Genomic DNA, 24,489 nt, shown 5'->3' on the forward strand with positions numbered 1-24,489 from the left:
CCATTGATACACTCGCCGCGCGAGACTACAGGTAACAACTCAGACATCCAGCAATCAAGAAGTCGAGCGCCATGGATCGATTCCTGCTGGCTGCTGGCCGCGTGAAGCCTCTGTCGCGCTGCGAGATCGGTGCAGGATCCTTGAAGAAGTGCCTGACGCTGGTGGATCTCGTAGCTTATGGCGTGGGCTGCTCTGTGGGCGCTGGCGTCTACTCGCTCGTGGGTGTCGGCGCTCAGATCGCGGGGCCGAGTATATCGCTGTCGTTCCTGATCAGCGGCCTCGCCTGCATTTTCACGTCGCTCACGTACTCGGAGTTCGCATCTCGCGTGCCTGTACGTTGCGTCACAGTCTCTGGATGGCGGTGGATGAGACTCTGATCGTTGTGTGAGTGAAGGTCACGGGCTCAGCGTACACGTTCGTGTACATTACCTTCGGCGAGCTGGCAGCGTGGCTTATTGGCTGGAATCTGACGCTGGGATACGGCATCTCCGCAGGTAACCATGGATCGCTGCTGTGGTTGGTGGAACGGGCGACTCATTGTTTGTGTGAATTCAGCTGGAATTGCTCGTAGTTGGGCCTCGTATGCGCACTTGTTCCTGCAACACTTGGGCCTTAACCTCCCACGTTGGCTCGTGCAGGTGGAGTTTCTTGGCGTGTCGTGCAGCATCCTAGCGGCATTTCTCGTGATTTGCTGCACGTTCATCCTTCTCGCTGGTGTTCACGTACGTACTCTGAGCGAAGATTTGGTTCCGGTGTGTACGCTGATTAAAGATCGTGCAATTCACAGGAATCTGCCAAGTTCAATGCGTTCGTGACGTTTCTGAATATCTCGGTGCTGCTCTTCGTCGTGGCGTTCGGAAGCACAGAAGTGGATGCTGCGTACTGGGAGCCGTTTATGCCTACAGGGATACATGGCGTTATGACGGGTGCTGGTGTGGTCTTTTTCGCGTATTTGGGCTTTGACATGGTGGCTTGTCTTGCTGAGGAGGTGCATGAGCCCCAGCGCACGCTGCCCAAAGGAATTATCGGGTCGCTAGTGATCTCGGTAACCATTTACGTGGGAGTTTCGCTCGTCGTGACCGGAATGGCACCTGTGGATGTACTGGGGAATGAGGTACCTCTTGTAAACGCGTTCATCTTCCACGACGCCCCATGGGCTGGACGTATCGTATCGTTTGGCTCCATTTTCGGTCTTACTACTGCTGCGTTTACCTGTCTTTTGGGTCAACCGCGTATTTTCTACCAGATGGCCAAGGATGGTTTGCTGCCCTCAGTCTTCGCTAAATTGCACATCAGGACCCATGTCCCCGTTGCTAGCACAATCTTCACTGGCATCCTGGTTGCCTCCATCGCGTTGGTTTTCGAGCTTGATTTCTTGGCCAATGTGATTTCGTGCGGAACACTGCAAGTCTTCACCTTCGTCAATGCTGGTGTCCTACTTTTGCGCATGCGTCCGAGTCTCAGTGGCGCTGGTGTCGTCCGCCGCGTTCTGCTGTACGTGATAGCGTGTTTTGCTCTGTCACTGTCCTTCGTGTTCGATCTCTCGTGGACGGTTCAAGGCGCGTTCGGTATGATGGTGATTGCTTCGTTTGTGTATATCTACCGACTCGAGAAACTCAGGTGCGCAGCAGTGTCAATGCTTGTACCACAATGATGAACAGCTCTAACATGTTTGCCTCTTCGTTTTTCAGTGATCTGACCTCGTCGTTCCAGTGCCCATTGGTGCCGTTCGTCCCATGCGTGGGCATCCTGGCCAACATCTTCATGATGGCAAGCATCCCAGGCGAAGGCTGGTACGTCTGTGTGGACTCCGAAGTGTTTTTCTTGACGCTAACGTGCAATTTTTTTAAGGATCGGTGTGCTTATCTGGCTGAGCGTGGGGCTGGTCGTGTACTTGTGCTACGGGATCCGCCACAGTGTGCTAAACGATATTTCCTTGTTACGCCCACTACTTTAAAGTCATCGTCACAGCATGCCACCAAACCGGCCAGAACATAGAGTATCACGCCTACAATATCATGCGGTTCGTGAGTACGGGGTCGCTCCGCGTGTTCGAGATCAACGGAAAGAAGCAATCAAGGGGGTGAGCATGTCAGAAGTACCCGGGTTACGGTGGGCTTCCTCGGCTTCGTGCATCTGCAGCTGGTAGATAGACGAAGTGTATGACTGTAATGTACTACAGTAGTAATACAATATAATGCAATCATATTATATTACTCTCTATGACCATAATATAATAATAGTATCTTATATGAAAATCCTTTACCGGCATTTTGTACTTCGAAGTATCTATTTTGATCACTTACATGGTAGCTGAGCAACATTGAAGACGTGCTCGACACTGTGGACATTGCGTATTGCGTGCAGCGTCAATGCCCTCATCTATTGAATGCCTCCTACGTTTCCAACTGCCTAGACCCGATGTCGACGACGACGACCGGGTTGATAGTGGCGATGATGTCAGTCTTGACAACCTGTCAGCCAGATCTGGCGACGACAAAATGCTGGAGCTCTATCGTCAGGCGGTGCCTCTCGTCCAGCCTCATTCGACGGCTGCAGTCAAAACACTGGGGGCGATTGTACACGACCGCGAGCTAGTGAAGCGAATGTTGCAGCGCCCGCAGCCGTACGCCAAGCAGCTCGATAGACGACCACTCGCTTACGAAAGCCCTGCATCAAGACCTCCGCCACTTTCTGCTTTGCCGGTCTCACCTGGGAGTGGACTAGTCATCGGTAACCAAAGCAGCAGCCACCGCCACATGATGTTCATGGCTGCGTGCGAGAAGCTCATGGTGACTTTCGATCCCCAGGTGCGGCATACTCGACGCGTGAAGCTTGCGCAGATCAAGCCATTGCTGCGCTTTCACGGCTTGGAGGTAGATAACGCAGCTTTTCGCCGGTGGGAGCAGCGATTGCAGCTTTCAACTGCTTCCGAGCTAGCGACAACGATAGGGCCGGTAGTCTCGGTCAGTGACTTTATTCAAGCGTGCCAGCTCTGGTTTACCGAGACATTCGTCATCGACCACGTGCGAAACCTTTCAACCTGGCAGAAGCAGCAACGTGCGATGAAAGCCGGAAAAGGGAAGCAAACGAAACTCTTGCCACTGCACTATGAATCACCTGTACAAGTTAACCAGCCACCGTTTGACCAGCTCACGCATGAAAGCGAAGCTACGAGCACGTTTTCCTACGAGGCGTACGCTCGTCGCCCACCTCCACGATCACCCTCACTGAGAGCGTCCGCGTCAGCGCCAGCTTTAATCCACGCCAAGTATTGTTCGCACAGTAAACCCGACCCAGCGACAATAGCAGCTGTAGCGAAACTCAAGAATGCCAAATTGCAGCAACGCCGAAAGGAAAAAGAGGCTGAAGGGTTAGCTCGACGAGCACGACAGCAAAGTACCGAAATCGCGCGCGCGTTCACCGCAAGTGTGGCAATGATATCGCGCCATGTGCACAACGAGGAAGTGCGCGATCATCGTGAAAATGAGCTTGATACGCAAATTGCTCGCACCGATCAAACTCGTCAGTGGAACCAACTCCACAAAGCGCACTGCCAGGCTATCGAGCAGGATACGCGTGAGCAACGAGCACGTGAGGTGTGTGCTATGAAGGCTTTGGCTGAAGAAGAGCTGCTCCTATCGCGCGACTTCCGTGCGCTCCGCGAGGAGGTGGTGCGCCGCAACAAACCTCTTTTCGCGCTATCGTCCTCCACGACCACTATCTTCCCTGCGCCGCCAGAAATCCTAGCTGCACGCGCCACAGCCAGCTCCTCGGCAGACCACAGACGTCTTGCCCGCGTGGAACGAGAACACGCCGAGCACATGCGCAGTCTGCAGCTACTGGACTATGCGTACGATCGCAAGCGTATCCTGGCCGCCGCACTGCAGCCCCGCGCCAATTCCGCTTTGGTAGAGGTAGACGTGCCCGACGAAGAACTACCAGCAGACCGTCTTGTGCAGCTCGCAGGTGATGAGTTGTGGCGACAGATCCAGCAGCAACTTGATGGAGACCCTGACAACATTGCGCTGTTCGTACCACCCAGCAACTCACCGCCAGCAGCTCTTCGTTACTTCGGCACGAGTCGACCCATTTCGCTGCCGGCATTCGCATCAGCTGTCGATCGTAACCTTCAGTAGCGAAGCACAAGACGAAAGAGCACCACGAGCGAAGCAGAAAACGTGTATCTATTTGAAAGCAAAGCAGGAACAAGGCTCCGTGATAGGTAACAGTGCTGACACGGATCCAAGTTCCAGCTCCTTAATGAGTAGCGCCCTTGCTCATCTTGAATTTCTTCTTGGCAATCGTTTTCGGGTTGAAGTGGCCCTTGCGGTGCTGCTTCTTCCACTGCTGACGACCGGCAGTACTCTTACCCACGCCGCTGTTACCATAGCTGATACGATCCTCCACAGTCTGCTTCTTGTCATTATCAGCGTCAGGGGCCACGAACGTGTGCAACGGGTCGTTGTCCGTACGGCGCTTGCCGTCGGCAATGCGTTGCCGCTTGTTGTGTTTCTTCTTGGTGCGTGCTGGTGCCGGTGGCTGCAGCTCGATAGGCACAAGGTAGTCCGGGATCGTCGCCAGATGGAGCTGCACTGGCGCAGAGCCCACCACCTTGTCGTGCTCAAGCATGTTCAGATCACGCGGGTTAGCCTCGAAGTGTGCTGCCAGGCGTTCGGAGTTCAGCATCTCCTTCTTCACGTCAGCCAGTTGCGCCTCGCGCACGGCCACGCGCGTGACAGCACGACGGACGTCCTCCACACGGTAGCGGAAGCAGTCAATCTCCTTCAGGTCGAAAGCTAGCTCCGCAGGCTGTGCGAGAACATCGTTTGCCTCGGAGCGGACGGCCTGCTGCTTCGCCTGCACACGCTTCAGAGCGCGTTCCTCCTTGGGGGAATCCTTGGACACGAGAGACAGCGCCGTACCAGAGGCACCACCACGCGCGGTACGTCCGATGCGGTGAGTGTAGGCGCGCACGCTTTTCGGGAAGTCCACGTTAATAACAAACTGAACACCGCGGAAGTCAACACCACGTGACACACCGTAGCTTTCATCGTCAGCACGCCCACGCTTGGAGCCCACCGACTTCTTCTCCTGCTTCTGTTCATCAGCATCATCTGCCTCGTCATCGTCACTGTCCATGGCTTCATCGTCCTCCTTCTCACTATCGTCATCCTCTTCCTTGTCACTATCACTATCATCACCCTTCTTTTCGTCCTCCTCCACAGCGTCCGATTCAGTGTCAGACTTCTCTTCGTCGTCCTCCTTCTCATCAGCGTCCTCGTCTTCTTCCTCCTCCTCTTCGTCCTCTTCGTCCTCTTCGTCCTCTTCACCAACGTCGCGATCCACGCTGTCGTCCGTGGCAATAAGGTAGTCAAAGAGACCGCGGTTAAACTCCTCAATAATGTGCTGACGCGAGTTGTGCGGCAACTTCGCGTTCAGAACTGCGCTCTTGATCACGAACTGCTCAAAGAAAAGCTTGAGCCTGTACGCCGCCTCCGTCGAGTTGACGAAAAAAATCACCTTGCCGCTCACGACGCCCAGGCGCAGTAGCGCGTACAGCAGCAGGTCCTTGTCAGCGGGTTTCACGGGCAGATAAAACTGCTGCAGTTTGCCGTCCGTGGCTCCCTCCTCGAGCTTCACTACCGCCGGGTTGTGCAGCACCGAGCGCTTGAGCTTCTCCAGCTCGGGACTGAGCGTCGCCGACATGCAGAACGTCTGGCAGGCCTTAGGTAGCGCGTTGAAAATCGTGCGGATGTCCTCTCCGTACCCGAACGACAGCACCAGGTCCGCTTCGTCGATGACAACGGTCTGCACCGATTCTTTGAGCGTCAAGTTGCCAGCCTCCAGGTGCGCCACAAGGCGGCCAGGCGTGGCCACCAGCACATCGGGGGCGTCACGCAGCAGTGCCTGCTGCGCGCTCATGCTCTGCCCGCCCAGCGCCAGGAGACTCACCGTGTCCTGGCAGTAGTACATGAGCTCAGTCATGTGGCGGCGCGTTTGCTCCACGAGCTCCTTGGTGGGCACAAGCACCAGCGCGCGAACGGCCGGGTCGCTGGCGGGCGCGTCCTGCTTGTGCTGCAGGATCTTGTGCAGCAGCGGCAGCGCGAAAGCCGCCGTCTTGCCTGAGCCCGTGCGGGCACGCACCAGCAGGTCTTTGCCCTGCAGCGCCAGAGGGATGCAGTGCACTTGCACCAATGTAGCGTGCACGAAGCGCATCTTAGCCACCGCCTTGGTGAGGCGGCGGTCTAGGCCGAACTCGCACTCGGCGAAGGCCTTCTGTCCATCCAGTAGCGTCTCGCTCACCTTGGGCTGCGCCATCTTGTCAAGTGCTCAATTGATGGAGTGAAGCGCATGCCGCTTCGCTTTGGTTGGTCGGCAGCTTCAATGGTGTGTCAATACACCAATACGGTCAATTCACCGGACATCGGGCAGACCATCACTCCTGCGCGCGCATTTTTTGAAATCGTGTTCAAATCGAATCTCTGCTGGCGGATGACGGAGCTAAGTAGCAGCGAGCGCCGCATGTCGTCGTCCTCGGTCTCCAGCGTGCACGACGCGCCCCCGCCCCCGCCCACTCCCACGAACGTGCAGGTGGCGGTGCGCTGCCGGCCGCTGAACAGCCGCGAGAAAGCCTCGGGCCGCGGTGCCGTGGTGCAGTGCAAGCCCCACTCGAACGAGGTGGCCGTCGTCAAGCGTAAGACGTACACGTTCGACCGCGTCTTCGGGCAGTATTCGACGCAAAAGGACGTCTTCTCGTCCGTGGTGCGGCCGGCGGTGGACGAGGCACTGGCCGGCTACAATTGCACCGTGTTCGCGTACGGCCAGACGGGCACGGGCAAGACGTACACTATGCAGGGAGACCTCTCTCCAGATAGTGAGACGGCGGGCATCATCCCACGCAGCGTCCGCTGCATCTTTGACGCCCTGGAAGCTAGCGGAGAGGAGTTCAGTGTCCGCGTGTCCTTCCTGCAGCTATACAACGAAGAACTCAAGGATTTACTAGACCCGGAGACAGACAAGAAGCTGAGGCTCATGGAGGATGTCAAGCGAGGCGGCGTCTACTGTGTGAACCTGCTGGAAGTCACGGCCACAACGGCCAAACATGTGTACGAGCTCGTGAATACAGGAGTGAAGAACCGGGTCACGTCCGAAACGCTTATGAACGAAAACTCCAGTCGCTCGCATAGCATTTTCACGATCAGGATTCACAGTAAGGAGCACAACGCCGCGGGTGAAGACTTGCTGCGCGTGGGACAGCTGAATCTAGTGGATCTGGCAGGCTCTGAGTGTGTGGGTCGGTCGGGAGCACGTAATGCAAGGGCACGCGAGGCTGGCACGATTAACCAGAGTTTGCTTACGCTGGGACGAGTTATCACGGCGCTGGTTGACAACCTCCCGCACGTTCCGTACCGTGATAGTAAACTTACGCGTCTGTTGCAGGAATCTCTCGGTGGGCGAGCGAAGACGACGATTATTGCTACATTGGCACCGTGCGCTGATAGCCTTGATGAAACTTTGAGTACACTGGAATATGCGTTCCGAGCGAAAAACATCAAGAACAAGCCTGAGCTCAACCAAAAAATGACCAAGGCGGGGCTGCTGAACGATTTTGGAAGCGAGATTGAGACGCTCCGTGCGGCCCTGCGAGCTGCTAGACTGAAAGACGGCGTCTACCTCCCGCTGGAACAATTTACTGATATGCAAGAACGACTTGCCGGCCAGGGTGGGCAACTAACGGAGCTGGAGGATACGCTGAAGGCGAGGGACACCGCTTGTAAAGAGCTTGAGGAAGCTGCTGAGAAGTATGCGAGCGAGGTAGCAGTTCTTACGCTTGCGAAACAAGAGGTGACCAGCAAGTTGACCGTCACGGAAGACGAATTAAGCTCTACGAAAGAGATGCTGGAGAAGACAACCCAGGAGCTGCGAAATGCGCAGGCCGTGCTGAAATCTTTCCAGGACAACGAACAGGTGTTACTTGCCAACGGAGCTACCGCTGCAAAGCTATACAATGCCAGTGAAGAGCATGCTACACAGCTTTTGACGAAGATCGGTACGTAAGGCTACCTTTGATTTTTTGAGTTCTTGGCACTGGTGACCCACTACAGACTAACTCGGTCATTTGCTTTGACTAAAGAAAACTCCCACCGAGCAGATGAAGCCAACACAGCGCTGGCAACTTCGTATCGTAGTGAGTCCCAGTCCCAGATTAATGCGTTCCTGGAGCGACTGGCGAAGCATAAGGAGAGCCAAGAGGGCATGTTTCAAGATGCGTCCAACGCTCTGCATGAGCTGCAGAATGGTCAGTCAGCCGACTTGGATGGTCTAGTAACAAGTCTGAATGCTCTGCAGAGCCTGGTTGAGGCACGGAGAGTGCAGACTTCCGATTCACTTGCTGAAGACAACATTGTAAAGCGCGGTCAGCGCAATGAAATGGCAGCGTCAATGAACGAACAACAGAAGGACATGCAAAAGCAGCTCGAGAAATTTGTTGAGATGTCAAAGACCCACACAACTGCTATTGTGAAGGACCTGGCCACGTCTAAATCACGAAATATGTCGTTTCTGGAGACCGTGCAATCGACGTTAGAGGGATCTCGTGAAGAACTGAACAGCTTCCTGACTGAGCAGAGCGATAAGTTGCTAGAGCTGCAAGTAGCAATCGACATGTCGGTTGAAAAGCAGACAAAGGAACTCGACGAAAGCAAGACGGCGCTCACAGCAGCGCTGAAGGACAGTCATGATCAACACCAAGAGGAGCTGGATGGCATGAAAGTCCACCTCGCTCAGTACATTGAAAAGTGCATCCAAAGCCAAACACAGAAACTCAGCGAGCAAACATTGCTTATCGAAGAGAATGCGAAGAAACAACAGAAGCAGCTTTCGCACGTGCAGACTGTCACGGAGATAGAAGTGAAGGGCTTCGTGCAGTCCATGGGTAGTCAATCCTCGAAGCATGAGAGCGAGACGGCTGCACTTCGCGAGCGTTTGTCTGAAATGCGAGGTCAACTCGGTGAAACCAACGAACGACAAACAGAGTTAGCCCAGTCTCACGAACGGCTCCAAGCTATGTGGAGTGACGATACTGCTGCGCTTTGTAAGAAGCACACCGAGGGGATGTCTAACTTGATGGGGAAGCACACGAAGATAGACACCGAAACTTCGACTAGGAGAGAAGGGCAGATGACAAAGTTCATGTGTGATCACGAGGATCTCCGACAACTTCTGGACGGAGGATGCAACACTCTGGAGAAGGGACTACAAAACCAAATTTTCAACACGAAGGGCAAGATTGACTCTGCCTCCGCGTTTGTCAAGGAGATTATTGGTGAAGTGACCGAGGCTTCCAGCCAGCAACTGCATGACATGGAGAGCTACATGAAGAAGCGAAAGGTAAGGCACAAACCTATTGTGTATTGATAAAATCAGGACTATTGCTGATGCGCGGACATGCTTTTTTTATGATCAGGTTAATGCACGGACGGGAGCTACACCGATGAAGAAGGATGATCGTCCATTCCCCAGCTTTGAAGCCACCGAGGTTGACGCTGAGCAGTTGTATTCTCTCGAGAATTCGCCAAGCCACGCCAATTCATCGAATACCGAGTCTATTCCTGGTCGCAAGCGGAGGAGGCTGAGCGATGCCAGCACAAGTGCAATTGACGACGCCACGCACGGCGTCGAAGACACCACCGCACAAGCCCAGAGCGACGCTCCGGTCAGTATTATTGAGACCACCAGGACTGTCACTGCCGGTACTTCATCAGGCAGCAGTCAGGAATCCATGAACCTCAGGTCGGAAGCGGCTGGTGCGGGGTCGAGTGCCACTGCAAACGCACCTGAGACTCAGACGGAGGCTAAGACCACTATACCCGTCAATGGTACCCCATCAAAGATCAAGACCAAGGCACCCGTCACTACCGGCAATCGTACCCCATCAAAGATCAAGAAGATGGCATCATCTGCATTGCACAGGAAGAAGCCCGCCGTTGCCCACTCGCACAGGAGCATGAAGGTGCCCAGTGCAGGCGCTCGCAAGATCACCAAGACGTCAACCCTCACCGCCCCGAAACGATACCGCGCTAAGTCGCCCCTAGGCGAGACCACGAGCTTCCGTTAGCTCACTCATCATCTTGTAACCTTATCCGCTCGATGCGAGCGTGTCATTTATTTTGATGTCCATGCAAAGTTGCCTCAACGCCATTTGTACGTGACGTACCGTAGGTTGAAGTGGCCCTGTCCCGTGATTGGTAGAAAACCGTGATGAGTGTAACGGTCGCGATCCTATCCTCAGCTCATTTGACATCTGCCGCCATGAAGGACGCGGCATGGAAGAAGGCGGACGTCGTCGCGACGGCTGACGCCTCTGTGAAGCTTCCGCAGGGCAGACGCCGCTACTTGACGGCGTTCCTGTGTCTCTGCGTTTCTACCATCTGCTACGCCGACCGTAAGTCCGCCTGCAGTGCCTTTTGCCATTGAATCAAAGTCTGATGCGATGATACAGGGACCAACATGGGGATCGCGTTACCGGCCTTCGTCACCAACAAGAAGGAGCAGGGTGAAGTGCTGTCCGCCTTCTTCTACGGTTACATGTGCACCCAAGTACGTCACAGCAGATAGTCGAGCCCAGAAACAGTTCTGATGCTAGTTGTGGTGTTTCTGCTGCTGCTCTGTAAGTAGATCCCTGGAGGGTATTTTGCTGCCCGATTCGGCGCCAAGGGCGTGCTGCTCACGGGGGTTATTGTTTGGACGATATTTGTACGTACAGTAGCCATTCGAGTGCTTGGTGCATTCTCTGATGGATTTGCTAAACAAAATCTCTCTCGTTGTGCTATGCCAGGACATGTCGACGGTCGTGGTGGCCAAATGCCTCACATGCTTGTTCTTCACGAGAGCAGGCATGGGACTTGGAGAGGGCATTTTGTTCCCGTGCATGCACCAAATCGCTGGTGCGTGGTACCCGGTCCAAGAGCGAAGTCGCCTGGTATCGCTGGTGGCAAGTGGCTCGGATTTGGGCACCATCTCCGCGCTGCTTATATCGCCGGCAATCATGGCGGCTAGTGGCTGGGAGCGAATTTTTGTTGTCTTTGGAGTGCTCAGCTTCATTTGGGTCGTGGTGTACTCGATCATGGGAGTGAGCCGACCCGAGTTAGATCCCAAAATCACCTCGGAAGAACGAATTTTCATCGTGCGCAACCGCACCGTCGATCCAGAGACGCACCGTCGTCAGACCTCGAGCGCGGAAATGGACACTCATGCCATGAACTGGCGTGTGCTGCTGACCTCACGCCCAGCGTGGGCGATCTACGTCGCGCACATGTGCTACAACTACAGTTGGTACATTCTGCTGGGCTGGATCCCTCAGTATTTCAACCAAGTCCTGAACCTTGATTTGACCAAGAAGGGCGGGTTTGCGGCTGCGCTGCCCTACATGTGCGGCTACACCGGAACTCTACTCTTTGGCCGTCTGGGAGATCTACTGGTCACTCGAGGCTACCGTGAGCTGCACGTGCGACAGGCCATGAACGCGTTTTCGTTCCTCGGGTGTGCCTTTTTCCTTTTCTCGCTACGTCTTGCGAAGACGGCGCCAATGGCAGTTGCCTTGCTGTCGCTCACGCTGTTCACGAGTCGTGCTGCAATGGCTGGATATTGGGTGAACATGATCGATGTGGCGCCAAACCACGCTGCACACGTTATGGGCGTCTCCAACACCTTTGGAACCATCCCGGGCATTATTGGAAACGTGGTCACGGGTGCCATTCTCCAAGCGACGGGGTCCTGGGACCTCGTGTTCGCGATCGCTGCCCTTGTCCTCGTCTTTGGTGCTGTGTTCTTCCATTGCTACTCCTCTGACAAGTCGATCTACGCGCGTCCTACCGGTAGCAGCAGCAGCAACGGAGACGGGTACAGCAGCGCAAGCACAATCTCGAGCAGCTTCCCTGGCAGTCCCAACTACAGCCTGACTCTTTCATCGTCGATTCCTGAGCTTCGTGACGAGGAAGAAAGCCTTCTCGAGAATCCAATGTGAGTATGGATTGCGATAGCTGTAAAATGACGCTGTCATTAACGTTAATGCTCATTCTGGCGCACGCTGTACCGGCCTAAGGCGATCTTCTGGAGATGTTGATGTGTAATTTCCTCACTTGGACAAATCTTTTGCATCTCTACGAATAAGTCTGTCGCTGCCACCCAGTTCTCCCGCTGCTCTTCAGCGTAAATCCGTTGAACATAGCTTTCTGCATCAGGGTAAATGCGGTAGGCTGTGGCATCCTGCATAGTAGCAAATATTGGAGCCACAAGCTGGTACTCTCCTGCGCAGTTGCACATCTGCATGACTCGATTAAACACAGCAACACTGGGTGGGATACCAAACAGTGACTGCATATCGGCAAGCATCCGAACAGCTCGACGCCATTCACCAACACTTTCGAGGGAGTCCAACAACTGCATCACAAGAAATACCGGTGGAAGTTGACCTGTTGCGGTGTGCCATTTGCGAAGAAGTGTTGGTGCGTTAATCACTCGTTTTTTGTCCTGCATAGACGAAGCCGCCTCGAGGTAGGCCGAAAAACTGGAGTCACTCACAAGATCATTTTTCAGCATGGAAGTGCTGTTTCCATGCTTGTGTTCGATCAGTCTGTCGAATAGGGAAATTACACCTTCGGGGTCCTGGTTCACACTGCACGCAGCTATTGCGCGCTCGTACGTAGTTATATCAGGTTTTACTCGGCTTCGTTGCATTTCATCGAGAAGGTCGATAACGCTAGCGCGAACCCATGCAGCTTTTTCGCGCTGTTCAGCTTCATCATTTCGTTGGGACACTGCGTCTACAGTAAGGTCTTCAGTGATGCGTACGGCATCTTCGTCAAACCCTTCCTCTCTCAAAAGATCGTCACCTTCAACTGCTTCAAGGTCAGCATAATAATCGTTGCCATGGTTTTCAACTTCATCAGGTTCTTCACCATCGAAGTCTGAATCTTCTTCCCAGTTGATCCTATTCTTTCTCCACCAAGCAGCACGCTCCCCAGCTCTAACGAAAGCTTCCAGTGCCGTGTTATATGAAATAACATCGGGGACCACACCGCCTTTATGTCGTGCAACACCTAGCACTTCCAGGGCGCGTCCGGGAAGCGCAGCTTCAACACATGCCAAAAGAATGCGATTGTAGATACTGAGCGAGACTCTCCCAAGTTTTTCCTCCATCTCATTCGCGATCTCCCAAGCACCGGACACGTTCCCGACGCGAGCATACGCGTACACCAACGGCTCGTAGGTTTCTATTGTAGGCTTAAATGTGCCAGACATTTCGATCGCTCGAAAGAGCTCTAGCGCTCCATCTGGGTTCTTTGAGTTGGCACACAATTGCATCGCTCCGCTGAGTACTTTCAGAGTAGGCTTAAAGTCATCTGCAGCCATTATATGGTCCAAAAAGTTTAACCCAACATCAAATTGCTGCTGGCTCGCGCAGGTGGCAAACATGAGTCCCAGACTAGTATCGTCCGGCTGAAATCCACGCTCCTTCATCGTATTAAATAGTGCAAACGATTCGTCCACGTCTCCAAGTCGCTGATAATAGTCAAATGCATTGTTGAACACTCCGATGTCCAGTGACGCCAACGGTGCGTCGCGGCATGTGGTGGTTATGAACTCTGTCATCCACATCATGAGTTCTCCCTCTTGATCTTCATTGAACATTTCATCTTCCTCCTGGACATAGTTATCGGCGTTGCTGCTATCATCGTCTGGCCTTTCCAAATAGATAGCAAACAAACGGAATAGCGAATAATACGTCGCTGCTCCCGAATCGAGCTTTTGGTTCTCAGTGCACCACTCAAAGAACGAAAGCGCCTGCATCACCGTGTTAAGTCGTATCTGTGGACTTCCACCAGCACCACCCTTCAAATTGTTAATGTGCGCTTTAAGCACTGTATTCATGGTCACCTGATCAGGATATAGGTCGTTTTGAATCATCTCGTTCACAATTGTTTCGATTTGGCAGATATCGCCATGCACCGCGCAAGCATTTAGCAATGCGTTGTAGCTCCATGTCGTTGGTGCACACTCTGGAAAAGATTCTGCGTATTGCTTCATTTTTCTGAGCACCGACGCCGCATCCCTCAGCTGGCCTCGTCGTCCGCAAGCGCCCAACATTGCATTAAATTCTGTTACACTTGCGGTCCTTGCGTGAATCATCTCATCCAAAACAAGTAGCTTGCTTTTCAATTTTAAGGAAAGCTTCTGAATAGAGCTATCTCTGTTGGAAGAGGCGTTGCGCACATGCAGTTGCTCAAAAGCGCGCTCGAAACTTTCGTTCTGGCTTCGACTCCGATAAAATGCTTCTTGTTCAGGTCGTGACATCCGGGACATGTTCTGCTCATCCAGTGCCCAGACCACTGACGCAGACATAGCATCTCGCTGCACAACTAACTGCTGTAGCTTCGCTGTGTCTTGCTTTTGGACCTCTGAAGTAGCACCACCTTCCTCGTCGACCCTCTCGACAAGGGTAAGCGCATATTCAGCTCCATCCCACTCGCCACGCTGGCGACAAGCATCGACCAAACCATTCACCACTTGACGTGTAAGGGGAAACTTTATCGAATCCTTACGAGGAAACATTTTTTCGACATTTCGCGTGAATTTCACTGCGTCATTCACAGCACCATCACTCAAAAGATAATGCACCAGTGTCCGCGTTGTCACAGTATCCGGAACTTCTCCAAACTCATCACCAGACCGCTTCACAAGTTCAAGCATCACCTTCGACCGTCCAGTATCGCGTGCATATACCCGTAGCATCGCATTCACTACTAAGGTCGTTGGCTTCACCCCTTCACGTAGCATTTCGTCAAAATACTGCTCGGCAGTTTTCACCAGGCCTCGCTTCCGAGCACAACAATTAATCAGGAAGCCATAGATCCTTGCATCAGGCTTCGCTCCACACTCCTCCATTTTCCCCAGTACATGCCTCGCGCCGCGTAGATACCGCGCGCGACTGCACGCAGCCATCGCCACTTGGAAGCTCGTCTGGCTTGCGCAGCTGTAATCCACCATGATGTCCAGTAGCGCCAGAATGCGCGTCAAGTTGGCGTTCATCAACGTCTTCTGCTGCTTGCAAAGGTGGCGCAGCAGCAAATTGTACGTATACGGCCATAGTACGGCCTTGTCCGGATGACGTCGGTGCAGCGTCTCCACTATGGCCCAAGCGCGATTGTAGTCGCTCTTCTCCAGCGCCTCTACCAGCCGTCGATTATAGAACCTCTTGCCTTTATCAGCAGGTAGCGACTGCTCCACGTCCTTCACAGCGGCGCGTAGTCTCCACGAGAGTTTGGAGGCGTCCGTGAGGCGCTGTAGCGTCGTTTGAGGAGATACTTCTCGGTCGTTCGACGTTAATACAACGAATTGGCGAGCACGAAGTCCTGCAAGTGGAATATATACGTCTCTAGATATAGCAGACACTGCATAGACGAACGGGTCGCTGCGCGTCCGACGCAACAGCGCACGGCGTAACGCCATCACCTGCATCATTTTACACCGTTGAGTTCTGCGGCCGCTAGCGTCTGTCCTCACACTGGCTTATAATCCACTACTTTTCCACCAATCAATGATTCCCATCATTTGCTCATGCTGAGTGATGGTCTTCAAACTGTTTGGACCAATCAAATCGTCATTTTCCTTTCCGCCAGTTTAAATACATTATGCTGCGTCGAAGACCAGCGGGTAATGGCGGCGCGCAGTTCAAGCCGTTCGTGCTGCCTGTCAGGGGCAAACCACAGACACAAGATGACGACACATACGAAGACGACGATGCTGCTAGCAACCGCCAGGCGCTGCGCAGCGGTTCGTCATTGGCTGTCAAGCGCCTACCCTTCCTGTCGTTCCTGGTGATGGAGCCGGAGCGTCGCGCGCAGCACGTGCGCCGCCCGTTCAAGTCTCCGTGTGGAGAGGGCGGTCGCTCGCAGGAGAGCAACCGCCTGCTGTACGTCAAAACGCTGGGCATGAGGCGCCGATGGGGCTCCGTCGTACTTAAACCCATGGTGCGTCACGACCTGCCGCCCATTGAAGTAGATGTGGAGGAGCTCGAGGTGCCAGTGGAACCAGATACGCTAGTACCAGCGGAACCAGCTCCTATTGCTGCTCCTGTTGTGGATGCACCGCCGCCTCTTGTGCTGTGGCAAAGTGAGACGGACCCAGAGATGAAAGTGGTGGTGCCCGAGATCGTGGGCAAGTTCCTGCGTCCTCATCAGCGTGAAGGTGTGCAGTTCATGTTCGACTGTGTATGCCAAGTACGAGGCTTCGACGGACAAGGTTGCATCTTGGCTGATGATATGGGCCTGGGAAAGACCTTGCAGAGCATCGCGCTGATGTACACGCTGCAGATGACGGGGATGAACATGCAGCCGACGGTAAAGCGAACAATTGTGGTATGTCCTACGTCGTTGGTGAAGAACTGGGACGATGAAATTATCAAGTGGCTGCACGGTCGTGTGAAGACGGTGGCGCTGTTTGAGGCCAAGCGCGAGACGGTGATCAAAGGCATCAACCAGTTTATCGAGGGAAGCAAGAGGCCTAGACCAGGGTTTTCTGCTCAGGTGCTTATCATCTCGTACGAAACGTTCCGCATGCACGTGCAGAAATTTGCAGATACACCCGCTTGCTGCGATTTGCTAATTTGTGACGAAGCCCATCGACTGAAGAACGCCAACTCGCAGATCAACAAGGCGCTATCGTCGCTGGCGTGCAGAAAGCGAGTGCTTCTATCTGGTACACCGATGCAAAACGATCTGGATGAGTTTTTCGCTATGGTGGATTTCACCAACCCGAATATCCTCGGCACGCCAAGTGAGTTCCGAAAGAATTATCTTGGCCCGATCTTGATTGGTCGAGAACCGGACTCGACGGATCGTGAACGTGGCGTGGCGCAGTCGTGCTCAGCAATGCTTTGCGAAATTGTGAATCAGTTCATTTTGCGCAGAGGTAACATCTTAAACGCCAAGCATTTGCCACCAAAGTTGATGCAGGTAGTTTGCTGTCCGCTGTCTCCACTGCAGGAGCAGCTCTACATGCATTTTCTGTCGTCCAATGCCTGTCGGGATATGATGAAGCGCAAGAGCGTGAACGTTTTATCGTCAATTACGGCACTGAAGAAGCTGTGCAACCACCCACTACTGATTTTCGACGAAATGGGTAAAACCAACACGAAATTGCCTGGTTTTGGCGACTGCGCACAATATTTTGTGGCAGCTAAGGAGTCCCGAGAGAGTGGTGGTGATGATGGTCGGCATCGACGAGGGGGCTTTGGTGGACGCACATGCTACCCAGAGTGGTCGGGTAAGATGCTTTTACTGGACCGTTTGATGCTTTCGATGAGGAAAACAACAACGGACCGAATTGTGATCGTGTCCAACTACACACAAACGTTGGATGTCGTGTCTAGCCTATGTCAAGAACGGCATTTGCCCTTTGTTCGCCTGGACGGAACGACATCTGCCAAGAAACGAAAGAAACTGGTCGACACTTTCAATGATCCAACGACAAATTCGTTTGCTTTCTTGCTTTCGAGCAAAGCTGGCGGGTGTGGTTTGAACTTGATTGGTGCAAACCGCTTGGTACTATTTGACCCTGATTGGAATCCTGCGACAGACAAGCAAGCTGCTGCTCGAGTGTGGCGTGAAGGTCAAAAGAAGATGTGCTACGTGTACCGTTTCCTGGCGACGGGGACACTCGAAGAGAAAATCTTTCAGCGCCAGCTGTCCAAGGAGGGTCTTCAAAATATCGTTGATGATAAAGAAGAGGTGAATTCACTGTCCTCAAAGGATTTAAAGCGGCTATTCGTGTTTCGGAAAGACACCATGTCTGACACTCACGATCAACTAAAATGCGATCGTTGCCGATGGAGAAGTGTTGATGAGGCTAGTGGTGCTGATAAATCGCCCTCTGTCATTACGATTGATGACGATGATGAAAAAGGAGAGGAGACAGGGAATGAGACTCCCACCGAGAAAGACACTACAAGCGATGAAGATACTGACAAGGACACGGATAAATGCTACCATCCACAGATTGGTATGCCCCCTGAAGAAGACCTAAACAGCTGGGGGCACCATCGATCGTATGCTTCTGTTGATGACGAAGTCATGCAAGCAGCCCTCCAGCAAGTTCAGAACGATTTGGTGAGTTTTGCTTTCAGCTGCCGCATCGACTGGGAGCTGCTTCAGGAGCACCAAGCTGAGAATGAAGAGAAAGACAACCAGCGTGACGAGGAGCGCAAGCGTAAGCGTATGGAGCTTATCGATGCCGCAAACAAACGCCGAACTGATGAAGAGGGTAATAAATCCAAGCGCTCGAAGCCCAAGAAGGTCAAGGGTGTTGAGTCGGATGAATCGGAGGTTGAATATTCAAGCTCCAGTGATGAGCACGAACAAGACGATGTCCTCGGTGAAAGTGAATCAGAGAGCGAGGGTGAAGACGCATTTCTGTCGGCTCCAAGGCGCAGCTCGTCGGCATCAGAACTTTTGGCTGATTCAGAAGCCGATATTTCGTGCACTCCTAAACCACCTATACGTCGCCCTACACCGCCAGCTTCATCGCTGGAAACATCATCACTCCCAATTCAAGCTGAAGATTCTGTGGTTCCCGCGCCAGCGCCCTCGAACCAGAAGAAGAGGGTGTCATTTGCGATGGAGGTCGATAGTTTGCCGAAGAAGCAAAGAGTTAGTGACTTCAGAGTTGGTGACCTCGCAGACTCTGACGATGATGACGCCTTCGTGGAGGACGTTCTGAGCGATCGACGTCCAGCTTGTGAGAAAAATGAGCATGCAGACGAAGAGCACAAGGAAAGCACAGGTAATGATGCGCCGCAAGTTTGGAGCTGCTCACGTTGCACGTTGATCAATCCAGGCACTAATCCTAGTTGCTCAGGCTGTGGGCTTCGCTATCGGCGATCTCGCCCCCAAATCATTGATTTGGGTGGCGACGAAGACGAAGAAGACTGGTAGGAATACTGTAATAGAATACGAAGCATGTTGCTGATCATCATACCCCAACACGCTGTGCGCAGCGGCACCACGACTCCACAAAGTTGGAGGCGTTGTCTTTATTCCTCAACCTACTTGACGGCTCTTCCTCGACCGAGGAAATGCCTTTGCGACCGTCGTGGCCTCCTCTCGCCTCAATGATGCCCATACATCATCCGTCTTCTCGGAGATTTCACGTTTCATGACATTTTGCGCTATTTCCTTGGCTTTCAATAGTTTCTTGGGCTTGCGCCGAGGCTCAGTGGTGGTATGATACACCTTCTTGAAGCTCATTTCATCTGCCTGTAGTGCAAGCCACGCCTCTTCCGCCTCTCTAGCTAGATCAATACTGGATGTACCAGCGTTCGCATGCCCGCTGTCTCCATTGATCGACAAGTGGCACAACTTCGGCGCGAGGTCCTCCTCATCTCGAATGTGTTGCTGCAATCTTTCGAGCAACGAACCTAATGATGGGTTACCTGGTTCGAGGTGCTTGATGATAGCCGCATCTTCCATTGCAACCTGCACGAGCACCAGTAAATACCGAGAAGCTTTAGACCAAGCTTTTGTAGACCAGTCCTACCTTCCAGAGGCCTCTGCGCTCTCGTGCCAGAGCTCGACGGTAAAATGCCTTCACACACGATGGATTCTTCTGGATTACAGCACTGCAATCCTCCTCTGCTAAAACGGCTTCGTCGCCTGGCATCTGGATCCGCGCCCACGCCCGATTGAGTCGCACAGCGGTTTCGAATTGCTCCGCAACGTCCGTCACGACCTCAGCATTCTGCAGCTCAGCGAGGGCGGAGGTGTACACTTGAACGGCCTCAGGAAAGCGTTGCTGCTGGAACAGCGCGTTGCCCTCGCTCTTCAAGGCCTCCAGCGCGTCCATCGTTGTGTGCGTATCCAAAACTGAAGCTGTCGCGACCTTTCGCGTCCGCCACTGTGATTCGTTGGGAAAAGGATGTTCGCGCGTCGATTGGCAGATTCTGAGACTAATTTGCGCTTTTGCACCAATCACCCAGTACTGACACCCTGACACGCTTTGTGTCGCTATCGCACACGTATTGACCCGATCCTTAGTCTAATGGCACAGACACATCGGGCTTCGAAGTATGCTACTGTTTGTAAAGTACTATCCTAAATACGAATTAAGCGTTTCTGTTGGAGGCGGGGCTCGAACTCACGCCGGCCGAGTGGCAAAGCCCGACTGACACCATCGAGCCACTGGCACTTGATAGTTGTTACTATCCGCATTCTCTACACAGACTTGGTTTGCTAGCAAAGGTAACAGAACAAGACACCAATGCAGTATTTAGTATATTGTGGCCCACAATTTGTGGGAATGGGTCAGGTAGTAAAACGACAAGTCCTGCTCTGTAGCTGACGAGGGCGGCCTAGGGGCCCACGATGCTCCTGGCGAACGCCTCGACGTTGGCGGCGCGGCTGGCCGTGTCGGGCGCGTCCTCGATGATCTTGACAATTTTAGAGCCGATGACAACGCCATCCGCAAGCGCGCTGGCCTGCACAAAGTGCTGACGTGTCGACAGTCCGAATCCCAGTGCCAGCGGGTGCTTCACATTCGCACGAACTACAGCAATACACAACAGAGTTAGCATTGCGCTGGAGCTTTGTATCCGAAAGGCAACAACTCACTCTTGGTCATGAACGAATCGAGGTTCGGCGGCAGCTCGGTACGAGCGCCCGTGACGCCCGTCAGACTCACACAGTACACGAAGCCGTGCGCCACCGAGTCAATGAGCTTCATGCGCTCCTCCGTCGTCGTGGGAGACACCAGCGGAATGTACGAAAGACCGTGCTTGGCCGCGTCGTCGCTTAGCACCTTAGCCTCCTCAGGCGGCAGGTCCACAATAATGAATCCGTCCACGCCAGCTTCAGATCGTCCAGCACGCAATAACATAGTAAGCCGTAAAGCTCGCAGTGCCCAAGAACCACCATATCACCGACTCGTACCTTTCTGGGCGTCGGGGCAGATCTTGTCCTCACCGTACTGCATGATGTTGTTGTAGTAGCCCATGAGCACCACGGGTGTGATGAGGCCCTTGGCACGCGCCTCGCTCACCGTGGCCAGGACGTCGTGCAGCGTGATGCCCTGGTCCACGCCCACCTGGTGAGCGCGCTGGATGGTCGGGCCATCGGCCTGCGGGTCCGAGTACGGAATGCCCACTTCGATGATGTTGGCGCCGCCGCGCTGCAGTCCCAGCAGGATGTCCACCGTGTCGGCCTTGGTCTTGAAGCCGCAGGGTACGAACGTGATGAAGGCCGCCGTATTGTTGGCCTTGCGCTCGGCGATAACCTCTGCGATCGTGGGTCTGCAACAGCAATGCAATCAATAAGTCAATACTGGGATCTTGGTGAGAAGACAAATTGGCTGTCATCCGCGCACCTGCTCATGCTTCCGGGCTCTGCTGCTTGCGTGGAGATTCTGAGTATGGCAAGGTGAGCGCTGACGATGGCGTCTGCCCGTCGGGCTCAAGTTCCTCGTAATTGGCTGAAAAATCGAGAAACGCTATTTCTACCAAGCAGATCACGTGAAAGTGCGCATAATCTTGATTTTGCCAGAAAATTGCCTCTCCGCCAATCGGATGCGGGCATGAAGATGCAAAGCGTCTGGCACGTGCAGGTTGCCACAACACGTGCAATGGTGTCACTCGTTTGATGTCGCGCAGGTTGTTGCGTAGGAACCACTACTGTACGTGTACGCAGTAATTCATATTTTGAGTCTGAGCGACTAAACTGTAATTGTATTAAGCTACGCGCGGGCGTTTCTTGAGTACGCCGTTCTTTTTGGGCTGAATGTGGCTGCGGATGCCGCAGGTGGAGCAAATGGGTCGGAACTCGCAGAACAGCGAGAGACACACGGGGCAAACGTACGCCGTGGAAATCACCTCGCGGTGGCAGAAACACATCGCGCGGAAATCCACCGAGTCTTGCGACGGCAGCTTCAACAACTTGCGCATGGATGGATCCGGTAAGTAGATCGAGATGAGGTACTGCAGCAACCCGCTGGGGCCGTTGGGCTTGTAGTAGATGCCACCGGTAAGGTACGCAGCCTGCTGCATGAAGGACGAGTGCTCCGCCGCGAGGATGCAGGCGTCCACCGCCACGCTCTTCTTCTGCGCCGAAAAGATGCCGTTCATGATGGCGATGTAGTGCTCCGACACGTCGGGAGACTTCTGGACGACCAAGATCCGTGGGCGCAGGTCCGGCTCCTCGTTGATTGCACGATTAATAACTGCATCCATCCACAACAACAAGCCGATACATCATTTGTACTCTCAAACAATACCCTTCTTTTAACAGTGCAGGAAACTTACAGCACAGTGCGCGTGATATTGACGCTGCGATGGCCGTTCGGTTGGGTTTAGCTGGGTCCAGCGGTGCGTCACTCAGCTGCTGCAGACGCTGCATGACGCCAGCGTTGACTTTAGCCGCCTGCTCTGCGTTACCGGACGTGTCGTCCTGCTCTGGATCTGGATACAGCATCGCGCTCTTGCCGGCATGGGCCGCGATGATCACAATGCGGTTGCTGCGGTGCAGCAGCAGGTACGAGTTCACGAACACGAGCGTACTGGAGATCAGCTGCTGTAGCCCAGCGCGGTCGGCCGCTCCGCCGCCCTGTGCGAACCAGTGCACTGGACTTGTGTCCACCACCAGCACCAGCAGCCCTTCGGTGGCCACCTCGTTGTTGGCCGTCCCATTCGCCTGCATTGACGCGCTCGCCATATTCGGTTGACAAAATGTGGATTGACCGAAGTTAAGTTTTTGTAAAAATGAGGTACGATACACGAAATAAAAGTACCAAAACGACATAGTTTGAAGTACCGTAACAAGCGTATTTTGTGCACTAGTTATGAGCATGAAGCTTGGCTGCAGTGCTTACAGGCTCCAGATCATGGTGGACACAACACCCAGGCAGGCTGCAAGGCTGGCGGCGATGAGCTGCGACGATCCGCTTTGTTCATTCGAAATGCTGGACGAAGAGGCCGTATCCGGGTTCGAAGATGACGTGGTGGTAGTGCCGTCCGACGTGCCTGTGGTGCCCGATGTGCCACTGCCCGGGGCGACGGTGCCGGCGCCCACCGACGTGGACGACGAGCCAGCAGACGTGGTGGTGCTGGAGCTGCCCGACGAAGTGGCGGTGGAACTGCTTGACGTGGAGTAGTCGCCCGTCTTCGTGAACTTGAGGTTCTCGTACGTCGACTTGATAGTTCCCGTCTCGTCAAAGATGCCGAAGTGCGCCTCGACCGTGGTCGTGTCGTCCGCCTGCTCCTTCTTGTAGGGCGTGTCGAAGCCGGCGAAGTAGTAGTACTTCCAGCCCTTGGCCTCAGCAAGCTCGTAGAAGTCGTTCAGGTACGTGGCTCCGTTCTCCTCGGACGCCACGGATCCGTTCACGGCCGAGCCGCCCGTGGGCCAGCCCGTCTCGCTGATGATGACCTCGAGGTCGCCCGCCATCTTGAGCAGCGGCTGGATGCGCTTGTTGAACTGCGCGGCGGCCTTGTCGGCCTCAATCTTCTCCCAGTAAGGGAACTGGTTGATGGTCACGATGTCGCCGGCCGCGAGCATGTCCGGGTACTGGACGAACGTGTCGATGATGTCCGTGATGCTAACGGGCACGCTGATGTCGTTGTCGGCCATGACCTTCTTAAAGTCGGTCACGTACTGGATGGCCTGGTCGGCCGTGATGTCTTCACGGTAGACGGCCTCGCTGCCAACATTAATGCCCACGACGTTGCTGTCGATGAGTCCGGCGGTAATGAGCTCCTTGAAGGCCTTCACCTCGGCGTCGTACACCTTCGAGTCCTCCGAGACCCAGACACCGAGCCAGACGGTGAGTGACAGGTCCTTCGCAGCCGTGAGCACACCCGACACGTCGCAGTCCGAGAGACTGTACGTGCGCACGTTGGACGTGATGGTGCTCAGGATTTTGAGGTCGGACGCGATGGTGGCCGAGGACTTGCACTTGTCAGCGTCCCAGTCCGGGCCTTGGCGCAGGTCGTAGTTGAGGCCGTAGAGCTTCTGGTCCAGCGCCGCCGTCGAGGAGGCGAGCACGGCTACGGCAGCCGCGGCGGAGAGCGAGATCACGCGCACCATGGATGACTTGCTACTTGTATAGTGAGGGAAGGCGAGGGCCTGAGTTGTACCGCTTGAACTCCGGCGAGAGGAACGCAAATCGGTGAATGACGTCGGTCATTTCGCGAGAGTGCGAGAGAGAGTCGGCGACTGGTGCAGGCGGTTTGCGGGAACGTGTTTCTGCCAATGGAAACGGTCTCAGTTCTGGCCTGTCGTCGCGTTGAAGCAGAGGAGTGCTGGGTTCAAGCTGGTCAGGGCAGGCTACAGGCTGCGGCTCAGGGCCCCACGAAATTCGCATCTCGGACGGAGGAGTGTGTAGGCGGCTGGATTAGTGCCCATCGTGCTGTTCGAGGGTCGGAAGTTCGTGTCGCCTCCTCTGCGATCC

At 54.2% G+C, this 24,489-nt stretch overlaps 11 protein-coding genes across 11 annotated transcripts; 5 read left to right on the forward strand and 6 right to left on the reverse strand.

The window, feature by feature from the left end:
- Window positions 1-71: 71 nt before the first annotated feature.
- Window positions 72-1,957, forward strand: KRP23_8855 (Cationic amino acid transporter 9, chloroplastic; the record flags this gene model as incomplete). Its single annotated transcript, XM_067894351.1, has 6 exons — window positions 72-332; window positions 395-494; window positions 556-722; window positions 788-1,620; window positions 1,692-1,793; window positions 1,852-1,957. 6 exons carry the CDS (start codon window positions 72-74, stop codon window positions 1,955-1,957), a joined length of 1,569 nt encoding a protein of 522 aa, XP_067743793.1.
- Window positions 1,958-2,372: 415 nt separating this feature from the next.
- Window positions 2,373-4,139, forward strand: KRP23_8856 (uncharacterized protein; the record flags this gene model as incomplete). Its single annotated transcript, XM_067894352.1, has 1 exon — window positions 2,373-4,139. The coding sequence occupies one exon, from the start codon at window positions 2,373-2,375 to the stop codon at window positions 4,137-4,139; it is 1,767 nt and encodes a 588-aa protein (XP_067743794.1).
- A 121-nt stretch (window positions 4,140-4,260) lies between these two features.
- Window positions 4,261-6,321, reverse strand: KRP23_8857 (ATP-dependent RNA helicase DBP9; the record flags this gene model as incomplete). The annotated part of the gene is made up of 1 exon (XM_067894353.1): window positions 4,261-6,321. The coding sequence occupies one exon, from the start codon at window positions 6,319-6,321 to the stop codon at window positions 4,261-4,263; it is 2,061 nt and encodes a 686-aa protein (XP_067743795.1).
- A 174-nt stretch (window positions 6,322-6,495) lies between these two features.
- Window positions 6,496-10,120, forward strand: KRP23_8858 (Kinesin-like protein KIF11; the record flags this gene model as incomplete). The annotated part of the gene is made up of 4 exons (XM_067894354.1): window positions 6,496-7,148; window positions 7,506-8,053; window positions 8,138-9,393; window positions 9,470-10,120. 4 exons carry the CDS (start codon window positions 6,496-6,498, stop codon window positions 10,118-10,120), a joined length of 3,108 nt encoding a protein of 1,035 aa, XP_067743796.1.
- A 194-nt stretch (window positions 10,121-10,314) lies between these two features.
- KRP23_8859 (Sodium-dependent phosphate transport protein 1, chloroplastic) lies at window positions 10,315-12,028 on the forward strand (the record flags this gene model as incomplete). Its single annotated transcript, XM_067894355.1, has 4 exons — window positions 10,315-10,447; window positions 10,505-10,602; window positions 10,681-10,758; window positions 10,841-12,028. The coding sequence occupies 4 exons, from the start codon at window positions 10,315-10,317 to the stop codon at window positions 12,026-12,028; spliced, it is 1,497 nt and encodes a 498-aa protein (XP_067743797.1).
- A 41-nt stretch (window positions 12,029-12,069) lies between these two features.
- Window positions 12,070-15,525, reverse strand: KRP23_8860 (Pentatricopeptide repeat-containing protein; the record flags this gene model as incomplete). The annotated part of the gene is made up of 1 exon (XM_067894356.1): window positions 12,070-15,525. One exon carries the CDS (start codon window positions 15,523-15,525, stop codon window positions 12,070-12,072), a length of 3,456 nt encoding a protein of 1,151 aa, XP_067743798.1.
- Window positions 15,526-15,695: 170 nt separating this feature from the next.
- KRP23_8861 (Protein CHROMATIN REMODELING 25) lies at window positions 15,696-18,995 on the forward strand (the record flags this gene model as incomplete). Its single annotated transcript, XM_067894357.1, has 2 exons — window positions 15,696-18,843; window positions 18,898-18,995. The coding sequence occupies 2 exons, from the start codon at window positions 15,696-15,698 to the stop codon at window positions 18,993-18,995; spliced, it is 3,246 nt and encodes a 1,081-aa protein (XP_067743799.1).
- Window positions 18,996-19,100: 105 nt separating this feature from the next.
- KRP23_8862 (Protein unc-45-like protein B) lies at window positions 19,101-19,902 on the reverse strand (the record flags this gene model as incomplete). The annotated part of the gene is made up of 2 exons (XM_067894359.1): window positions 19,101-19,535; window positions 19,597-19,902. The coding sequence occupies 2 exons, from the start codon at window positions 19,900-19,902 to the stop codon at window positions 19,101-19,103; spliced, it is 741 nt and encodes a 246-aa protein (XP_067743800.1).
- Window positions 19,903-20,407: 505 nt separating this feature from the next.
- KRP23_8863 (Tryptophan synthase) lies at window positions 20,408-21,425 on the reverse strand (the record flags this gene model as incomplete). Its single annotated transcript, XM_067894360.1, has 4 exons — window positions 20,408-20,601; window positions 20,667-20,903; window positions 20,985-21,343; window positions 21,418-21,425. 4 exons carry the CDS (start codon window positions 21,423-21,425, stop codon window positions 20,408-20,410), a joined length of 798 nt encoding a protein of 265 aa, XP_067743801.1.
- A 353-nt stretch (window positions 21,426-21,778) lies between these two features.
- Window positions 21,779-22,757, reverse strand: KRP23_8864 (General transcription and DNA repair factor IIH subunit tfb4; the record flags this gene model as incomplete). The annotated part of the gene is made up of 2 exons (XM_067894361.1): window positions 21,779-22,266; window positions 22,349-22,757. The coding sequence occupies 2 exons, from the start codon at window positions 22,755-22,757 to the stop codon at window positions 21,779-21,781; spliced, it is 897 nt and encodes a 298-aa protein (XP_067743802.1).
- A 153-nt stretch (window positions 22,758-22,910) lies between these two features.
- KRP23_8865 (Glucan 1,3-beta-glucosidase) lies at window positions 22,911-24,125 on the reverse strand (the record flags this gene model as incomplete). The annotated part of the gene is made up of 1 exon (XM_067894362.1): window positions 22,911-24,125. The coding sequence occupies one exon, from the start codon at window positions 24,123-24,125 to the stop codon at window positions 22,911-22,913; it is 1,215 nt and encodes a 404-aa protein (XP_067743803.1).
- Window positions 24,126-24,489: the final 364 nt, after the last annotated feature.

The sequence above is a fragment of the Phytophthora ramorum genome, assembly GCF_020800215.1.
Source record: "Phytophthora ramorum isolate Pr-102 chromosome Unknown Phyram_PR-102_s0007, whole genome shotgun sequence".
In the NCBI taxonomy this organism is placed as follows: domain Eukaryota; phylum Oomycota; class Peronosporomycetes; order Peronosporales; family Peronosporaceae; genus Phytophthora; species Phytophthora ramorum.